The sequence below is a fragment of the Chaetura pelagica genome, unplaced genomic scaffold (assembly GCF_000747805.2).
Source record: "Chaetura pelagica isolate M959 unplaced genomic scaffold, ChaPel_1.0 scaffold210, whole genome shotgun sequence".
NCBI lineage: Eukaryota > Metazoa > Chordata > Aves > Apodiformes > Apodidae > Chaetura > Chaetura pelagica.
This window is the reverse complement of record NW_009951862.1, coordinates 1107746-1124797: the sequence shown is the minus strand read 5'-3', so window position 1 is coordinate 1124797 and position 17052 is coordinate 1107746. Positions and strand designations below refer to the sequence as shown.

At 47.6% G+C, this 17052-nt stretch overlaps 2 protein-coding genes across 2 annotated transcripts; one reads left to right on the top strand and one right to left on the bottom strand.

The window, feature by feature from the left end:
• Positions 1 to 1148: 1148 nt before the first annotated feature.
• Positions 1149 to 4978, bottom strand: HNRNPDL (heterogeneous nuclear ribonucleoprotein D-like). The gene is made up of 7 exons (XM_009993722.1): positions 4813 to 4978; positions 4561 to 4722; positions 4154 to 4285; positions 3934 to 4048; positions 2937 to 3104; positions 2638 to 2735; positions 1149 to 1436 (listed from the first exon to the last, which is right to left on the bottom strand). The coding sequence occupies exons 1-6, from the start codon at positions 4975 to 4977 to the stop codon at positions 2665 to 2667; spliced, it is 813 nt and encodes a 270-aa protein (XP_009992024.1). The 5' UTR covers position 4978; the 3' UTR covers positions 1149 to 1436; positions 2638 to 2664.
• A 1744-nt stretch (positions 4979 to 6722) lies between these two features.
• ENOPH1 (enolase-phosphatase 1) lies at positions 6723 to 13806 on the top strand. The gene is made up of 6 exons (XM_009993712.1): positions 6723 to 6806; positions 10702 to 10803; positions 11580 to 11782; positions 12244 to 12376; positions 12646 to 12769; positions 13494 to 13806. Exons 1-6 carry the CDS (start codon positions 6723 to 6725, stop codon positions 13631 to 13633), a joined length of 786 nt encoding a protein of 261 aa, XP_009992014.1. The 3' UTR covers positions 13634 to 13806.
• Positions 13807 to 17052: the final 3246 nt, after the last annotated feature.

Here is a 17052-nt window from a genome sequence, read left to right as displayed (position 1 = left end):
GTCCGCAAGGCCGAGCCCACCCGAGGCCTTGGCCCCGACACGGCTGTCCCGGCCTGAGGCGGAGCCGCGCCCGCACCGAGCACCCGAAACCTGCCTCCCTTGGCAGCTCCCGCATCCAGCCCCGGAAGGGTCGGGGGTACAAACATCACATCCCGATGGGGTTTCTTCCCCTCCTTGGCATATGCTAGAGCTGTCGTTTCTAGAGCCTTCTAACCTAATTGCTAAGGTGACAGGAACCTCCCCCTGTCCAGTAGCTGCTTAATCCGGAGCCATCAGAGCTGCGTGAGACAGAAACAGACACTGAAGTCCCGGTTGGGAAAACTTTTAGAGAAACTGCTACTCAAAACTACCTCCTCTCCAAGCCTGAAAGGCTAGTCTGCCCTGTCCATCAGCTCGAGCACAAAGCAAGGTTTACTCTTTCTGCAAGATCGGTAACTTGCACAGTTCAAAACACTTCAGACTCCTGCAACTGTTTAGGCTCCCAGCTCCTTTCCTATCCAGGAAACAACCCACCGTGCAAGTCCCCCTTCTCCAGCTACCCTATGCCTAGGTTTTTGCCATGCTGCTTGCTAGCACGCACAAAATGGGAAACCTCTTTTCTGATCCAGCTGAGAAGAGCATGGTACAACTTGAAGTAGATTCCAAACTTGTAGAGAAAGCAGTTGGTGACCCTGAAGTTCAGGAAATTATCTCCTGCTTACTTCCAGAGAAGTAATAAAGTTATAGCCTTGATGATTCTAGAACCCAAATGCTTGAAAAACCCTGAACGATTATACATACTGTGGAAACAGACACTGAAGTCCCGGTTGGGAAAACCTCAGATGGTCCCTCCAAGCCCTCAAGTAGGTGCTCTAAGCCATGAAAAAGGTGCTGCTGCAGTTCTAGAGCCCTTCCTCAAGATGCATTCAAGTGGCAGCATGGTGCTCCAGACCAAAGCCTCATTTCTGCAGCTTGGCAAGAGGCAACTGTGCCATCTTCCAGAGGGATGCTAACTCCCAGCTCAGGAAAAGGAGTGGGTTGTGCTGACCTGTACACACAATAACCTTGTCTTGAGCCCTTAATCACCTCCAGAAAGGAGATGCCCCCCTTCTACAGAAGTACAACTACAGTCAGAATGCTCTGAAGCTGACAGCAAACAGCAAGACTGCACATTCACTTAAGTAAGCATTTATTAGAGAATCCTTTAACATGAAATTATACAAATAAAAGTTTGTATAAACACAAGTCCACGTTGTGTCATAACATGAATGGCAAAAAAAACCCCAAAAACAGAAAGTAAAAACCATAAAAGAAAACTAGTTGGCCGCTATATACAGTTGGACACAGCTGTGTCATACACTGAAAAGTCTTTTACAAAATAGTCATTTCCTCTCATGAAGACCACTCTCCACTCACTCACGATGTGCTGCAAGATGGCTTTGTTGCGGTATCTCTACCTAAAAATCAAGACAAAATGCATGTCAGACCTGTGCAAGCTACTACAAGGCATCGTTAAAAGGTCCATTTTCATGAACTGCTTTAAGTCTTCTATATATTCCTTTCTTCACCGTTAAAGATCATATGCTTTTATTTTTTAAAATTAAGGTAACAAGAGGCTTTGTTACCCAGCAGTAATTTTATCTTCCCAAATGCAGCCACTCCAGCCCATTTAAGAACCTGGAATGTTTTGTTGGATTTTTTGGTTGATTTTTTTTTTTTCCTCCCCCACTGGAAACACTGCCAAAAAGGGTTTTTGATTTGTTTCTCCTTATATCAATGACTGCTGTGCAAACCCGAGCCAGGTTTGAACAGCCCAGGTGCATATGATCTTTAATGTTTTTCCAGATTTTTAAGTTCGTTTTGGTTTGCAGATTTCACTATTAGCTATAAAAAGAAAAAAAGCAAGCATTAAATCTTAAAGAATGCACACTTAAAATGACGTTCCACAATTGAAATACAACACTAAACAGAAGACCAAATGATTAAGCTGTAAAGGCATTTATGTACTTTTAACTCCTGTAAAAAACAGTTTTAAGTTAAAGACACTTAAAATCTCCAAAAAGTTTTTTATTAAAAAAAATAATAAAAAAAATTAAAAAAAAGAAGCCAAAGTCTGAAGTTTTCCACTTTAATCTTTACGCTGGTACATGAAGTTGGAAGAGACCATACCACAGGACAGCGTTTTCTGGTGTATGCCTTGCGCTCTGCCTGCAACGTGCGACCCCAGAGATAGACGTGGTCAGGGTGACACACGGCCTGCAATGAAGTTCCCGCTGGCGGGTACAAACAAGGTATAATGTCAGAGTTAGAAGACAACATTGCTTTCCTTAAGTTGTACCCATTTCAGTACTTTACCTGGTAATAACTGCTAATAAGTTTTTAATTATTCCTCTAGACCACCTGGTACACACAACGCAAACCAGAAAAACGCTTATGTTTTTCTGAAGTACTCGAGAAGGTCAAAAGTCACATTTTTACAAAGTTAAAGATCTATAGACACTGTAGGCAAAGCTGGTTTAAAAAAAAAGAGAGTATTTTTTTAAGTTAACAAAAGCTTAGTTAAAGGAAAAGTCATGCTACACAAGTTTTTACTCTTCATTTGTCTATTGATCTTTAATTTAGACATACTCGGAGTGAACCTTGCACTCATGTACACACCTGTTTCCTCAAGGACTAGGGACTGCCTTAGTATGGCTGGTAGTTATTTTGGTGATTGCCTCCACCACGGGATGCCTTTCCATATGTGCTTTGTTGACCTGTAGATAACATGGGGGAAAAAATAAAAATCAACAAGAACCCCAAAGCATGAAGAGGAACATCCAACACTCCAAAGGAGGCTATTCCCCTACTGTGCACCAACAGGGCTACTCTTTAGACCCATGTATTAGGAGTAAGAGGTGTTAAGAGATCTCTGTTTAAAGATACAAGCAATTATCAATGAGATCAAAACCACTTACCACTGTAGTCTGTGTATCCCGGCCCATATCCGTAATTGGGGTAGTTGTACCCAGAGTAGTCATAACCTCCATAGCCACTGTAGCTTTGATCACTGTAAGCACTATTGTAGTTCCCATATCCTTGATCATAGTAGTTGTTAAATCCTTGATTCCAGTTTTGTCCCTGACCTGAAACCAAGTACAGCATTTATAAATTAGAGAACTTTGTACTGCACTCCTCCCTCTTCCTATGCCACTTCATCTAACTTTCTAGGGCAACCTTTCTATGCCAGAACTATTACCTGGAACAAACCACTCACCTTCCCAAGAAAAAATAATAATTTTTAAAAGAATGTAAGCATCTCGTTTAGTTATAAGAAATGGGTCATAAGATCTTATCACATACAACATTAGCCAAAGACAGCAGGTACTGCTGCTCCCAGAACAGCCCAGAAAAATGACACAACACTGAAGGCATACACTACAGTAGGTCCTGCTGTTTTCCTTTATTTTCCATTTTGGATCATTAAGTGCCTGAACACCTATGTTATACCACAGGATCAACTTTACTGCACTGTTGGTTTTGACTACTCCAGTTTTTAAGACTGAGATGCACTAGCCTGTGGCAGATTGCTTCTCATTTATTTGCAAGGTGTAGCAAGGTGACTGTCTCCCTCTTCAGCTAACAGCTTCTGGTTTCTCACCCATGAGCCAACTCCCAGTGTATGCCTTCCTGTGAAAGAGCAGCTGCACTCTCCATTTAGTTATGCTGTAAACTGTGGGTATATAAAAGCACCCTACATCCAGCTTGCCACTCTGCTTGCAAGCAGAGCAAGAAGAGATGCTGATACTTCCACAAGCCATCACAACCACCTCAATACCACTAACTAACAGGCTGCTTTCCACTTCAATTTCAACACGAGCTCTGCACGCAAGCTGAGACCTTGAATATTTATCAACACCTTATCTTGGGACAGATACTTAAGCACTGATGAATTTCAACATCCCACACACTCACCCCGTCCACGCCCCCTTCCACCTCCTCGTCCACCAGCCGCATTGCTCTTCCCTCCTTTCTGCTGCTGCTGCTGCTGCCGGTAAACCTCTTTGGGCTGTGCTACTTTGATCTCACACTGTGAAGACAGAAAAGTCTTTAACTCCTCAAGAATTTCAAAACCGTTTTGTGAAGCCACAGAGATTGCTTTTATTTCACATGCCAAGAACAAGGGCTTCCATACTTTGCCTGAACCTATTTGATGGTATCTGCTTTCTAGTAACTTCTTTACTGGCTCTTCATCTGTGTACGTGATAAAACAGAAGCCCCTCCTTTCGTTTGTCTTTGTGTCCATGGGAAGCTCAATGTTTTCAATCTGAAATAAAAAGCACCCATCAGTAAGGCATGAAATCTGTGACTTGTTATGCTACCACAACATCTGGCAGCCCAATGTCTATGCCCAACTGCTGCTGACAGATTTAAATCAGCCCATCACAACACCATGGAACCACTGACATGGACACAGCTTCAACAATCCCTGGTTTTACATAAGCCTGAGGCGGCTCCCCCCTCAGAAAGTCTTCTGTCTTAAGACAGAGACAACACTACACTTGAAAACCAGAGATGCTCTTGTATGCCATTATACTGTACCTCTCCAAAAGCTCCAAAGTACTCCTTAATCTGCTCCTCAGATGTATCTGGACTCAGCCCACCAACAAACACTTTTTTTGGTGGCTCCTTCCCTTTCAGGGCTTTTGCCCTTTTAGGATCTATTAACTTCCCATCCAATTTGTGTTCCTTCAGTTCCAACACCTAAGAAACACACCAAGGAAACAAAAGTCTCAGATCACTGCAGGGACACAGGCAGGCTTCCTGCCATCAAGCCACAAGAAATCCACCCACCTTCTCCACGCTGGCAGCATCCTTGAAGAGCACAAACCCAAACCCTCTCGACCTCCCGGTGACGGGGTCTGTTTTAATTGTACAATCCACAACTTCACCAAACCGAGAGAGATACTCTGTCAAGTCCTTCTTGCTGGTGTCCCAGCTGAGGCCTCCAATAAACATTTTCCTGAAATGCAGTGCACATGAATAAACACACACACCTGTAAACAGCTGGGTGCAAACACAGGTGCTTTGTCCCAGAAGGAGGGGCCATCAACCAGAGTGCAAGAAGCCAATCCACACACGGGGTCGAGATATTTAATACCCAGTTCCACACAGAAAAGGGAGCAGGGTGGTATTTCACAAAGCAAGCTCAGCTTCCCAAAGTGCACCTTCATACCCCAAAAATTAAGAGCTTTATCTCTAACATTATTCTGTCACTCAATCACACAACTGGTCAACTAAGCCCTCGCTTCCATTTGAAGCAGCAACGCTCAGAAATTTCACTCTTATCTGCTCAACGAGTAGGGGGAGCTTGTTGGTAGTTGGGATCCCTCTTGCTGGTGGGTGTGAATTTCAGTATGATAACGGCTCAATTATTGTGATGATTCCAATTACTCACTGTGTTCTCCCGCAGCGCTCAGGGCTATAACCAGGACAAGCTGAGGAGAGTGCTCCTTTTCCACCCCTCCCACCTGCCCAGCAGGCCTGTCGACTGCTCGGGCTGCGTTTTTTGTCTAGTTAGAACCTGGTTTTGTCTAACTGTAGCCGTTTCACTGTTATCTAGGCCCTGTTTTTTTATCCTGCGTGTCCCTCACGTTCTCTTTTACGTGACTTTTCCACAGATACGATCTTTTCCCTCTTCCCCCCCCCCGAGTTGGACTGATTCCGACTAGCAGCCGACAGCAGACCGGGAAGCGAGGCCCAGGGGGCTGGGCTCGCAGCGGGACAGCCCCAACCCAACCCAACCCAACCCAGCCCAGCATCTCCACAGCATTGTAGCAAATAGAGTAGGAGGTAGTCTTGAGTTGTCATCTGGTCTTGCTTTTGGCTTTATCTTGCTAAGGATATCTATCCTGTTTCTCTTTCCTCACTGATTTTCATTAATGCAAAAAAGATCCTTTAATTAAGCCCTCCTCCTCTAGCAAAGAATTAACATGCAGGCTACAATATAAATATTTTTTATGAATGTTAAACCGGACTACATTGTTGACATCAGTAGAAGAAGAATGTGCAACGTCTTGCTGGATTGAGCATGTGTGTGAGACAGAGAGAGAAGGGTGATTGGGAGATCACTGTCTGTTGTTTTGAAGCTACCCCTTGTACAGTGGAAAGTATTTTGCATATAGCTGCCATATAGATGGAAATGTTTTATCTACTGTCTCGTAAATTTTCTTTTCAAAGACTATATTTTACTGGTTGTTATTACATGCAAGAATGTGCAAAACTGCTCAGCTCCAGCCACTTAGTATTCTGCTGAGAGTGAATTGTCTTCAGAATTGTGTGCAAATCTTAATTCACGTGTTTCTGTTTGAAACCTAGAAGTATTACTTTGTGGTCTCTGCAGCAGATGCCCTTGTCTTTATGGGCTGCTGTAGGCTACTCAATGTAATTTTAAAGCAGGCAACTATGAAACTCCATCCTCTCCTATCAGCGCGCCCTCCCTGCCCAGAGCCCTCGGGGGTCGCTACCCCGGGCGGGAGCGGGAGAAAACGGGAGAACGGGATCAGAACCCCCCGGGACTGGGGTGTTAAAACGGCAACGTGCAACCCCAACACCCCCTCGGGCACCGTCCTGGGCCCTTCAGGGGCGGGCACAGCCTTCCGGGCGCTCCTCCTCCTCCTCCCCGCCGCCGCAGTTCCCGCAGTTCCCGCCTCCATTTCCCGCGAGCAGCGGAGTTCCCAGCGCGCAGGGTCCCGGGTGCAGCCATGGGCGTGTTACCGGTACCGGCCGAAGTGCGGGTCATCCTGCTGGACATCGAAGGCACCACCACCCCCATCGCTTTCGTCCAGGTGAGCCCCGGGGGGGAGAACCGACGGTACCGGGTTGGGGGGTCCGGTAGCATCACCCTTGTTGTCGCTGTCACCCCCTCCCCGGGCAGCATCGGGGGGCAGGTCCGTGTGGTTGCAGGTCCCCGTGGCCTCGGCCCTGGATGGAGTTTTTCCTCCAGAAGTGTAAAAAAACATACAAAAATAACGTGGAATGTCCCGTGGTTTTCCTTCAACGCCCGGGTGGTTCCGCCCCATTCGCTCGGTGCTGCGGGTGGGGGGAAACGGGGGAGAATGGGCTCCTCGGGATCCAGGGCAGTTCAGTACGTGGGTTTGTATTTATTTGTTTGTTGTTCACGGATCTCGGGCTCCTCCTGCAGCGCGTTCAGGCTGGAAAAGCCCTCGGGCACCGCTGCTGCTGGGGGGGCTGCAGGTTGGGTCAGGCTGCTCTGGACCCCAACATCTGGGGCACTGCTGGAGGGGTGTGACAGCACTGGGCCCAGTATCCATCCCTGGGGGGACCCCGTTTGTGACCAGGGTCCGGTTTGAGGGGGAACTAGTTACCAGGGTCTGCCAACCAGTTCCCCACCCACCGCACAGACCAGTTGTCAAGGCACAGACCACTTGTCAAGGCACTGACCAGTTTTCAAGGCACACAGACCACTTGTCAAGGCACACAGACCACTTGTCAAGGCACACAGACCACTTGTCAAGGCACTGACCACTTGTCAAGGCACACAGACCACTTGTCAAGGCACAGACCACTTGTCAAGGCACAGACCACTTGTCAAGGCACTGACCAGTTGTCAAGGCACAGAGACCACTTGTCAAGGCACAGACCAGTTGTCAAGGCACAGAGACCACTTGTCAAGGCACAGAGACCACTTGTCAAGGCACTGACCACTTGTCAAGGCACTGACCACTTGTCAAGGCCCTTGATGGGTCAGTTTCTCCAGGAGGAGGCTGTGGGAGACCCTGTCAAAGCCCTCAGGGAAGCCCACTGCTCACCCTGCATCAACCAACTCGGTCACAGAAGGTGATCAGGTTTGCCAAGCACCATCTCCCCCTGGTAGATCCATGTTAGCTTCTCCCAGCCATGTGCTTCAGTTGACTGGTGACTGTCCACAGGAGCAGTTTGCTTGCACTTCAGACCCTGGATGGATTTATCTCTGCCTCTGCCATTAATCTCTGCTTCTCCGTGGAACAGCACAGCTTTTAATGGGTCTTTTTTTGCTGGTAGTTTATAAAGGTGCTTTGTGGCCCACATGAGAGGTGCAGGGGGTGAAGGCTCCTGTCAGGCTCACTAGGGGTTTCTGCTAACACAGTTGAACAGATTAACATGACCTACATCTTTCCTGTCCTTGTTCTTCCAGTGCTTTTGAAGAAACTTCAGGTCTAGGTACCATCACAGCTGCCTCCCTCCCCTCAATTTCTTTCAATTTAAACAGTTTGACCAGCTCGGATTTCTTACCATCTAGTGGAGCAACAAAGTTGCTTGAGTCTCTTTTTGCTGTCATTCAGAGAACATGCAGGAGAGACTGTTTCCTGCCCAAAGTTTTTCTGTTGCAGGAAGGCAAAATGACTGATGGTTCTCAATAAAACTCAAGTTTGCTGGAAATCCTGAAAATGCTCGAGACAAGTTATTTCACTTGGATTTTCATTTAGCCTCCATAATTTCTGTTTCCCTTTTAAAGGTCCACTGCTGGTTCTGCAGGCATTTTATTCTTAAAGGATTTTATATAATCCTTTCTTTATTAAATATGCAAAGTAAGGAAAGAGGCAAGTGATGGATGGATTAAGGAAGGGTACCAGAAGAGAGGATATTTGGTGGCACCTTTGTTAGAGGTCACCAAGTTTTCTCTCTTGCTGGGTCCACCCTGGCACAGAGAAGAGTAGATGGCAGGGGAGATTTGCCAAATTAGACACCTAATTTGATAAACAACATCCCTTGGGATTTGCAGATCTTCTGTAAAAGAGCAAATGATTACTGATGTTTGAGACAGTTTGCATAGACATGGAGAGGAAGATTGCCCCTGGTTGCTTGAAATCCTACAAGCACTAGTTTACAGCGTGCTACATGGGTGTCTGCTGGTCATGAGAACCACCACCCTTTCTATACTGGGTTTAACCCTGCTGGGAGCAGTTGCCAAGGCTTAAGAGGGCTGTGGAGCTGTGTTTGCTGGTGGCTGTTTCTCCATCCTGCCAAATGGTGTTTGGGCTGGTGGGGTGGCAGGACCCAGCTCCCTGGCACACCCAGGGGAGGGACAGAGCCGTGGGAGCTGTGCACAGGCAGGCTCAGGTCTGCTGCCAGCCAGCATGAGAAGAGAAGTGGGTGAACTCACCAAGATCAGTAGCAGCCTCAGTTAAACTTACTCAGGACTTTGCAGACACCAACTTTTGCTGAAAGCTGAAGGCTCGGAGGCATTTCCTGGCAGGGCACAAGGATTCTTTCTTCCACACAAGCTCATGGTCTTTTAAACTTAGCAGATCATTGCCTGGGATCACTCCTGACCATCCTGTCCCACTGGCTGCCCACCACTCCAAGTGTTACATGGGTGTCCTTTTCCAGACCCCCTGCCTGATGTGTTTGCCATCGGGCCAAGGCTTTTTACTCTTTTTTAAATCCAGGGAGTCACAAAATACACTGCACTTTTGGAGCCTGTTTGGAAGTTTTTCTTTGCCAGCACAAGAGCATGGAACACTGATTATGGAAAGCAGTTGGGACATTTTGGACATCTGAATTGTAAAGGAAGCTGAACCAAGTCAGCGGGTTGGTTGCATTTCCCAGTGGATACCCTCTAATTTCCTCCATGATTTAAAAGACAGTTTGCAAGCAACTATGCTCAAGTAAAGGAAATGAGAGGGTAGCTGAGGCTATTACAAGGCTGATGATTTCCTTAGGCAAGACTGTGGTAATTTTCTAAGCACTTAAGAGGTTTTCCTTTCACATACATTTACATTGGTTTTAAAAATACACTGCACAGAAAACTCAATGTTTGAGTAACAGAAAATCTGGCAGTTCTGCCACCACATCAAGGCATCTCAAGGCCTCTGTTTTCTTAATTCAACAAAAAATTAAAGGTGACATACAACGAGAAACAAAATATCACTGGCCATTTCTTGAGGAGAGATGAGCTCAGGTTAATTTTCTCCCATCTCCCCATCACAAATTTTTTCCTACTTAGCAATAGCTTGGTTCTGTACCCAAAGGAAGGAGCTCCCTGCCCTTCCTCTTTGTTCTGAGGCTCTTCCTGCACCTAGAGATGCTGTTGCAGTGCCTTCTTGTGCCTCCTCAGGTGTGAAACACTGCTAATGAGAGTAATTTGTAATTATTTCTGGTTGCCCTTGGGATCTCCAGGAAGGTTTATAGTTCTCCTCTGGCATTTTGCCCTAAGCCCATTTAATTTCAGTTGGAGGACTGTCCTATGGAGTTCATTGTCACTGAGCTGGACTTTTCTTTTTGAAAAGTTTCTCAAGCTCTGGTGAGATGTTGAGATCTGTTTTGAGAACAACCTTCATTAGCACAAGCATTCCATTAAAAATAGAGTAGCACGACTTTTCAGTTCTGCCCTGTCCTCCTCAGCTGATGGGAACTTGGGGTCATGCCTGCCCATTTGAGACATTTTTTTTTTTGCAAGCCCCGGACAAGTTATCACCTGCCTTTCTATCCTGGGCCTTAAAAGTTGCAGCTATGTGTGTGTTTCTGTAAAAACAAATTCAAATAAAATAATCCACCTGCACTAATCTTGTCCCAAGGTTGGCTCTGGTCTGTGACCAGGCAGTTTCACAAGCTGTAGGGGAAGCTGGAGCAGAGGAAATCATCATGCAAACCAGCAGATGCAAAGGGTTTATTTAAGAACAAGCCAGCCTTACCTCTGCCAGGTTCAAGGAGCTGCCTGTTTTCCTTGTGTGCTGCCAGGAGACCCTGTTCCCTTACATCAAAGACAACGTGAGGGAGTATCTGCGTGCTCACTGGGAGGAGGAGGAGTGCCAGCGGGACGTGGGACTGCTGAGGAAACAGGTTAAGTGGCACAACTATACCACACCCCCGGGTTTTCATGGGATGCCTGAGACTTCAGGTCAGGGATTTAACTCGAGCCCATACCTCTCTTTGTCCCCCACCCACCCCACGGGAGCTGGTTGCCTTGACAGGCTGCTGCTCCCCCACCCAGAGCCCTGGGTTGTGCTGGGAGAAGGGCTAGTGCTTGGTAGGCAGCAGCTCAGCTGTTTCCCCTGGCTTGACTTTGGTCTTCACAGCCCTTGAGTGGGCATCAAACCGTGGCTTCTCAGCTTGGTGCCTGCACTGCCTTTCTCTGGCTGAATCCACCACCTGCAGCTTTCAGGCTGCTGTTTGGGAAGCAGCTGGAGGGGGGTGGCAGAGCACTTTTCCTGCACAGGGCAACATATTCTGCCTCTGTACAGGGACACAGCATCAGTTTGAGACCTGTGGCTGGCTGTAGCCAATGCATGCATTTGCTTCTTTGCCTTAATTTCAGTAATTAAACACTAAGCAAGTATAATTCTCATTAGAGTGTTTATAATGCAGCTACAATAGTCCTAATTGTTTGATTTGGAAGGTACGTTCCAAGCAAGTGTTTCTAGACACAACTGAAGTGGGAATTTCCCACCAAGAAAAGCCTTCAGACAATGTTGTAACCCTTCCTGTGAAGAGCAGTTCAAGCTGTGTCCTGCACAGAGGTGTATTGATGCAGGTGTTAGACCCCTTTCCTAACCTGAGATCTTGTTGAGGCCGCTCCACCTCTTCCCTCACCTCTCTTTGTCATGGATGATTTCCAGGCTCAGGAGGATTCCAGCTTGGATGGGGCCACGCCAATCCCTTTGGAGAGTGGAAATGGGGAAGAGGAGCTGGAGAGGATCATCCAGGCAGTGGTAGACAATGTGCACTGGCAGATGTCTCTGGACAGGAAGACCACAGCCCTGAAGCAGCTGCAGGGCCACATGTGGAGGGCAGCCTATGCAACCGGGCATGTCAAAGGAGAGTGAGTACTGGGTATGCCCCTGTCCCTGGGGGAGGGATCCTAGATGTCTGTTGGCAGAACAGCTGCATAAACTGTTCCTGGATAGCAGCCCCACATACCAATTACTACCTCAGTGGAGAAGCCAAGGCCTGGCTTCTCTGTCTTCCCCCTTTTTCCTCCCTCGCAGGGCAAAGCAGCAGGATGCCATTTTCCCCTCACCTTTCCTCCCCTCTCCAAATTGAAGGGGCTGGAAAAACTCCTACCAAATGTCTGCAACAGCTCACGTGAGCTGCTCAGTTGGCTGAAGCTAAGAATCTATCACCTGCTGCTGAAACTGACTCCCTGGGTGGAGAAGCCCTGAGCAGACTGAGAGTGAGGTCCCCTTGCACACTAAGGGGACAGTTGGAACAGTGCCCTGGCTAAAGCTGTCCCTCCAGGTGCCTCTGGGTCTGCCCTTACCTGCTGCCCTGTTTTTGCTTCAGAATCTTCGAGGATGTGGTTCCAGCCATCAGGAAGTGGCGGGAAGCAGGGATGAAGGTCTACATCTACTCCTCAGGCAGCGTTGAAGCCCAGAAGCTTCTGTTCGGATACTCTACAGAAGGTGATATCCTAGAGGTAGATAATCTTATCACCTTATCACAGCTTCTCTCTCTGCAAAGCACTTCCCCTCCCACAGCTGCCCTTGCTGTAATGCTTCTTGAATAGGCAGGAAAATGGGGCAGTGGGTTTGACCCACCAGAGTTAAGCTCAGCCAGTTAAGTGTTCTGACATGAACCCCCATGACTGTGGTAGAAAAGAGAGGGGACATCTCGCTCAGGAGCCAGGTTTAGCCCTGCTTTTCAGGCAGCACTCAGCAACTGCCTTTGCTTTTCTCTCTCTTGCAGCTCTTTGATGGCCACTTTGATACCAAGATAGGCCCCAAAGTAGAAAGTGAGAGCTACAGGAGGATTGCTGCCAGTATCGGGTGTGCCACCAACAACATCCTCTTCCTGACAGATGTCCCTCGAGGTAAGTGGCCTGCCAGCCCTCCTGGCTCTTGCCTGTGTGGGGGAGGCAGGTGCTCTTCTTACAGGTGCAAGCAAGCACTTGTCACAAGCACCCCATAAATGCTGTTCAGTGGCATCCCCTGAGGTTCTGCCTTGCCCCTTCCTCACACACCCCACACAGCAGTGGGGTATCTGTGAGCAGCGCTGCAGTGAGGGAACACAGGTCAAGTAGAAAACTTACTCTTGAACCAGCAAGAAAGGAGACACTCCTCATCAAGTGGAGCATTTGCTGAAGCAGTTACTGTGCCCCATTTACCACCAGGGTCAGTAGTTTTCGTGACCTGTGCTGGGGGCAACAGGCAATGTCTGCTGTGCTGCTACGTGAAAACATTGCTCCTGGTTGCCAAGACTTGACCCCTGGCAAGCCAGGCTCAGCAAGCTCATTTAATTTCCTGCCTTTGCTGGAAACCTCTTTCTGGCAGAAATGGCACTTCTGGGTTATGATCTCAGCCTAAGCCAGCTCAGTCCCCAGGAGTTGGCCCTTACAACTTCTCCCCTGATGTCCTAGACCCCTGGTGGGAGCTGGTCCCTCTCCCAAGCCCTGCAGTGGCACCTGCAAACAGTGCTCTCTCAGTCTTAACCTTTAAAAGCACTTCTGTTTTGGGGACATCTCCAAGTCTTACAGATCCTCCTGTGGAGAGGTCAGTAAGCACATCTGACCTCCCCTCTCCTCCCCTCTGTTTCAGAAGCCAGTGCAGCTGAGGAAGCAGACACTCACGTGGCTGTGGTGATCAGACCAGGCAATGCTGGACTGACGGACGACGAGAAATCATATTACAGCCTCATCTCATCTTTTGCTGAACTTTTCCTGCCTTCCTCCACTTAAGGAGAGTGGTGCATGCAGAAAAGACTGTGTTTCACCTGGCTTGTCCTTGTGTAACGTTAGGTAATTTTATCCATTATCAGAATTTTAGACCAAATCCACATCATGTCTTTTACCTGTGACTAGGGCAGGCTGGTACGGATGGACAGTGTGGTGTGGGGTCCCTCCTGCCCTACTGTTTCTCCCCTTTCCCAGCTACCAGTTAGCTCAGGGATGCTTCCTTCAGACTCACCCACTGAAATCTGGTGCCTCAACACAAGGTCCATCGTTTTCAGAAACAGTTTGCAAACAAGCTATATGTTCCCCTGACCCAGAGGAACCTCTGGAGACCACACAAGCTTTTCCCTGCTTATATGGTTGGTGGCCAAGTCAAAACTTCCAAAGCTAGGGTGAGGACACCCCAGAGAAAATGCCAAATGTGAGCTACAAAACAGTAGGTTTGTGCTGCCACAGAAAGAGTCAGCCCTTGCTGCAGACAAGCTCTTTAGACCAGGAACAACTTAAAGCTTGGTATAGGCCTAGGTGAAAACCAGTACAACTGGCATATGGAAGCTGCTTAGAGCTACACAGCCAGCACACCAGAATGAAGTATATATAAATACAGCTTGAAAAACCAAATCCTAGCCCCACCTGAATGCTGCCTCGTGGTGCTGGGCCATGGGATCCAACTGGCTGAACATACTTCAGGAACGTGGTCACGCTGACTGATCTCCCTTAGCACTGACCTGTGGAGCTCCTCCTCAGCAGCCAACACCATCCTAGCACACGTTGGTAGCACTGGTCAGCTGTGAGCAAACCATGACAAACTCCTGAGGGACACATCCTGAATGCATTTAATGAGAATTAAAACCCTGACTTTTTCACCTCCTACCTACATCGTGCCCGTGTCTGTGGTCATGGAGCTTTTCCTGACGTTGTAAATAAAAACATAACTTGTTTTCATTGTTTACTCCATCCCAGTATTTAGCCTTCCTGTGTATCACCAGTGATCCCAGCACCTAAAGGCCAGTCTCTTTTATCTGTGAACACTTCATTTTCCTGCTTTCATCCTCCCCAGTCCATTCTCTAAGGCAGACAATCCTGTCCTGCTGAGGAGCTGTCTTACCTCCCTGACCCTCTTAATGCTTTCAGTAGGGGTTCAGTGGGAGTGCAGGAGTGAGAGCCACAGTTATGTTGTTCCCAGCAATAATGGAGGCAGAAGCAGTCTGAGACCCCAGTTCCCTGCTGCTGGCATTTTGTGCATGGGTGCCCCTTGCTACTTTCTCATTTCTGCACTGCTGCTCTTCAGCTGACCCTCACACATGGCTGAAATAGAATACTGACCTGTCTGTTGCCTTCCTCAGCTCTGATCTACACCTACAGCTACCCCTCCTGAGGGAGGCTGCTGTGGAGAGAGCAAGCAAGAGACAGGCATTTTGGGAGGAAACCACATCATGCCAGCATTGCCCTCCTAAAACTTGAATGGTAGCAGATAAGGCTGTGAGGCAGCTAGTCTGGATGCCCTTCTGGGCTGCATCCTGAGTGTCATCCTAGCACTGTTACACCAAGTCTGTGTGCATGGCTGAATAGTCCCTGGCTTCCTCAAGTGTTAATTTGAATCACGACGCTGTAAATACTCACTTTTTGTTTTGCTTTTCCCATCAGAAATCTCTGCACGGGGTAGGCGACAAAAATAAAGATCACTTCCTTCATAAAAGCAGGTTATTTAGTGGTCATGTTTCAGTGTGTATCAGTTGTCATTTAGTTGTACTGAAATGTGCTGTTAGAAACACTCTAGGAAATGTACAGAGTTCAGTTCTGAAGTTCAGTTAAGACTCCATATAGGAAAAGGAAAGAAAGAAAGAAAAGAAAAATCACAATCTTCTTTTTTTTTTCCCTTGTTAAAATTACAAAATATAAAATGATAAACTGAAAGTATTGATTTTTCTAAAAAGTCACAGTGGACTATTTACAGTAAAACACCCTTCAAGCAAATTGCTATTTTGTGCTCCATATGCACTGAGCTTGTGCCCATGTAAGAGGATCCTCACCTGCATCTTCTCCAGGCAGCCCTTTCTGGCCTCACCCAGGAGCAGCTCCCTGGTTGGGCTGCTGGGGAGTCCTGTGTCTTATGCTGATGCTGCTGTGCCCTTGAGCCACCCTCAGCATGTCCCTGCAGGAAAGCTTCTCACTAGTGACACAGCTACAAGGGGAAGGCCTTCAGCAGCCCAGTGACAACTATCTGTTGGCTGGAAATACTCTGGGTTTGTAACACAGCTGCCTGAGAACAAGTTTTGCCCCAGGAAAGATACAGCAAAGGGCTGACTGGAAGCTTTCTTCTCCCACTGGTTCTGACAGTTTTTCTCAACTGATTCTCCTTTCAGTAGAGGTCTCTGGCCTTTGCAGAAGACCAAATGCCCTCGTGCCTTTTCCCTCTGCGTTACACATGCCACCGTGTGGCTCAAGTTCCCCTTCAAATGCCTTTAGCCACAGTTTCCAACTCTGCTTATTTTCCTGCAGCTCAGACAGATGCAAACCCTAAGCTGAGGCTGCCACGTGGATCAAAACGTGTTCCTGAGTCATATGGTTGGTGGCCAAGTCAAAACTTCCAAAGCTAGGGTGAGGACACCCCAGAGAAAATGCCAAATGTGAGCTACAAAACAGTAGGTTTGTGCTGCCACAGAAAGAGTCAGCCCTTGCTGCAGACAAGCTCTTTAGACCAGGAACAACTTAAAGCTTGGTATAGGCCTAGGTGAAAACCAGTACAACTGGCATATGGAAGCTGCTTAGAGCTACACAGCCAGCACACCAGAATGAAGTATATATAAATACAGCTTGAAAAACCAAATCCTAGCCCCACCTGAATGCTGCCTCGTGGTGCTGGGCCATGGGATCCAACTGGCTGAACATACTTCAGGAACGTGGTCACGCTGACTGATCTCCCTTAGCACTGACCTGTGGAGCTCCTCCTCAGCAGCCAACACCATCCTAGCACACGTTGGTAGCACTGGTCAGCTGTGAGGAAACCATGACAAACTCCTGAGGGACACATCCTGAATGCATTTAATGAGAATTAAAACCCTGACTTTTTCACCTCCTACCTACATCGTGCCCGTGTCTGTGGTCATGGAGCTTTTCCTGACGTTGTAAATAAAAACATAACTTGTTTTCATTGTTTACTCCATCCCAGTATTTAGCCTTCCTGTGTATCACCAGTGATCCCAGCACCTAAAGGCCAGTCTCTTTTATCTGTGAACACTTCATTTTCCTGCTTTCATCCTCCCCAGTCCATTCTCTAAGGCAGACAATCCTGTCCTGCTGAGGAGCTGTCTTACCTCCCTGACCCTCTTAATGCTTTCAGTAGGGGTTCAGTGGGAGTGCAGGAGTGAGAGCCACAGTTATGTTGTTCCCAGCAATAATGGAGGCAGAAGCAGTCTGAGACC

Coding starts and splice junctions, on each gene's coding strand:
- ENOPH1 (XM_009993712.1), top strand. CDS start 6,723: ATGGGCGTGTTACCGGTACCGGCCGAAGTGCGGGTCATCCTGCTGGAC. Junction 10,804..11,579: donor TGGGACTGCTGAGGAAACAG/GTTAAGTGGCAC, acceptor GATGATTTCCAG/GCTCAGGAGGATTCCAGCTT. Junction 12,377..12,645: donor CAGAAGGTGATATCCTAGAG/GTAGATAATCTT, acceptor TCTCTCTTGCAG/CTCTTTGATGGCCACTTTGA.
- HNRNPDL (XM_009993722.1), bottom strand. CDS start 4,977: ATGTTTATTGGAGGCCTCAGCTGGGACACCAGCAAGAAGGACTTGACA. Junction 4,049..4,153: donor ATCAAATAGGTTCAGGCAAA/GTATGGAAGCCC, acceptor CTGTCTTCACAG/TGTGAGATCAAAGTAGCACA. Junction 3,105..3,933: donor TGGAAGGGGGCGTGGACGGG/GTGAGTGTGTGG, acceptor ACTTGGTTTCAG/GTCAGGGACAAAACTGGAAT.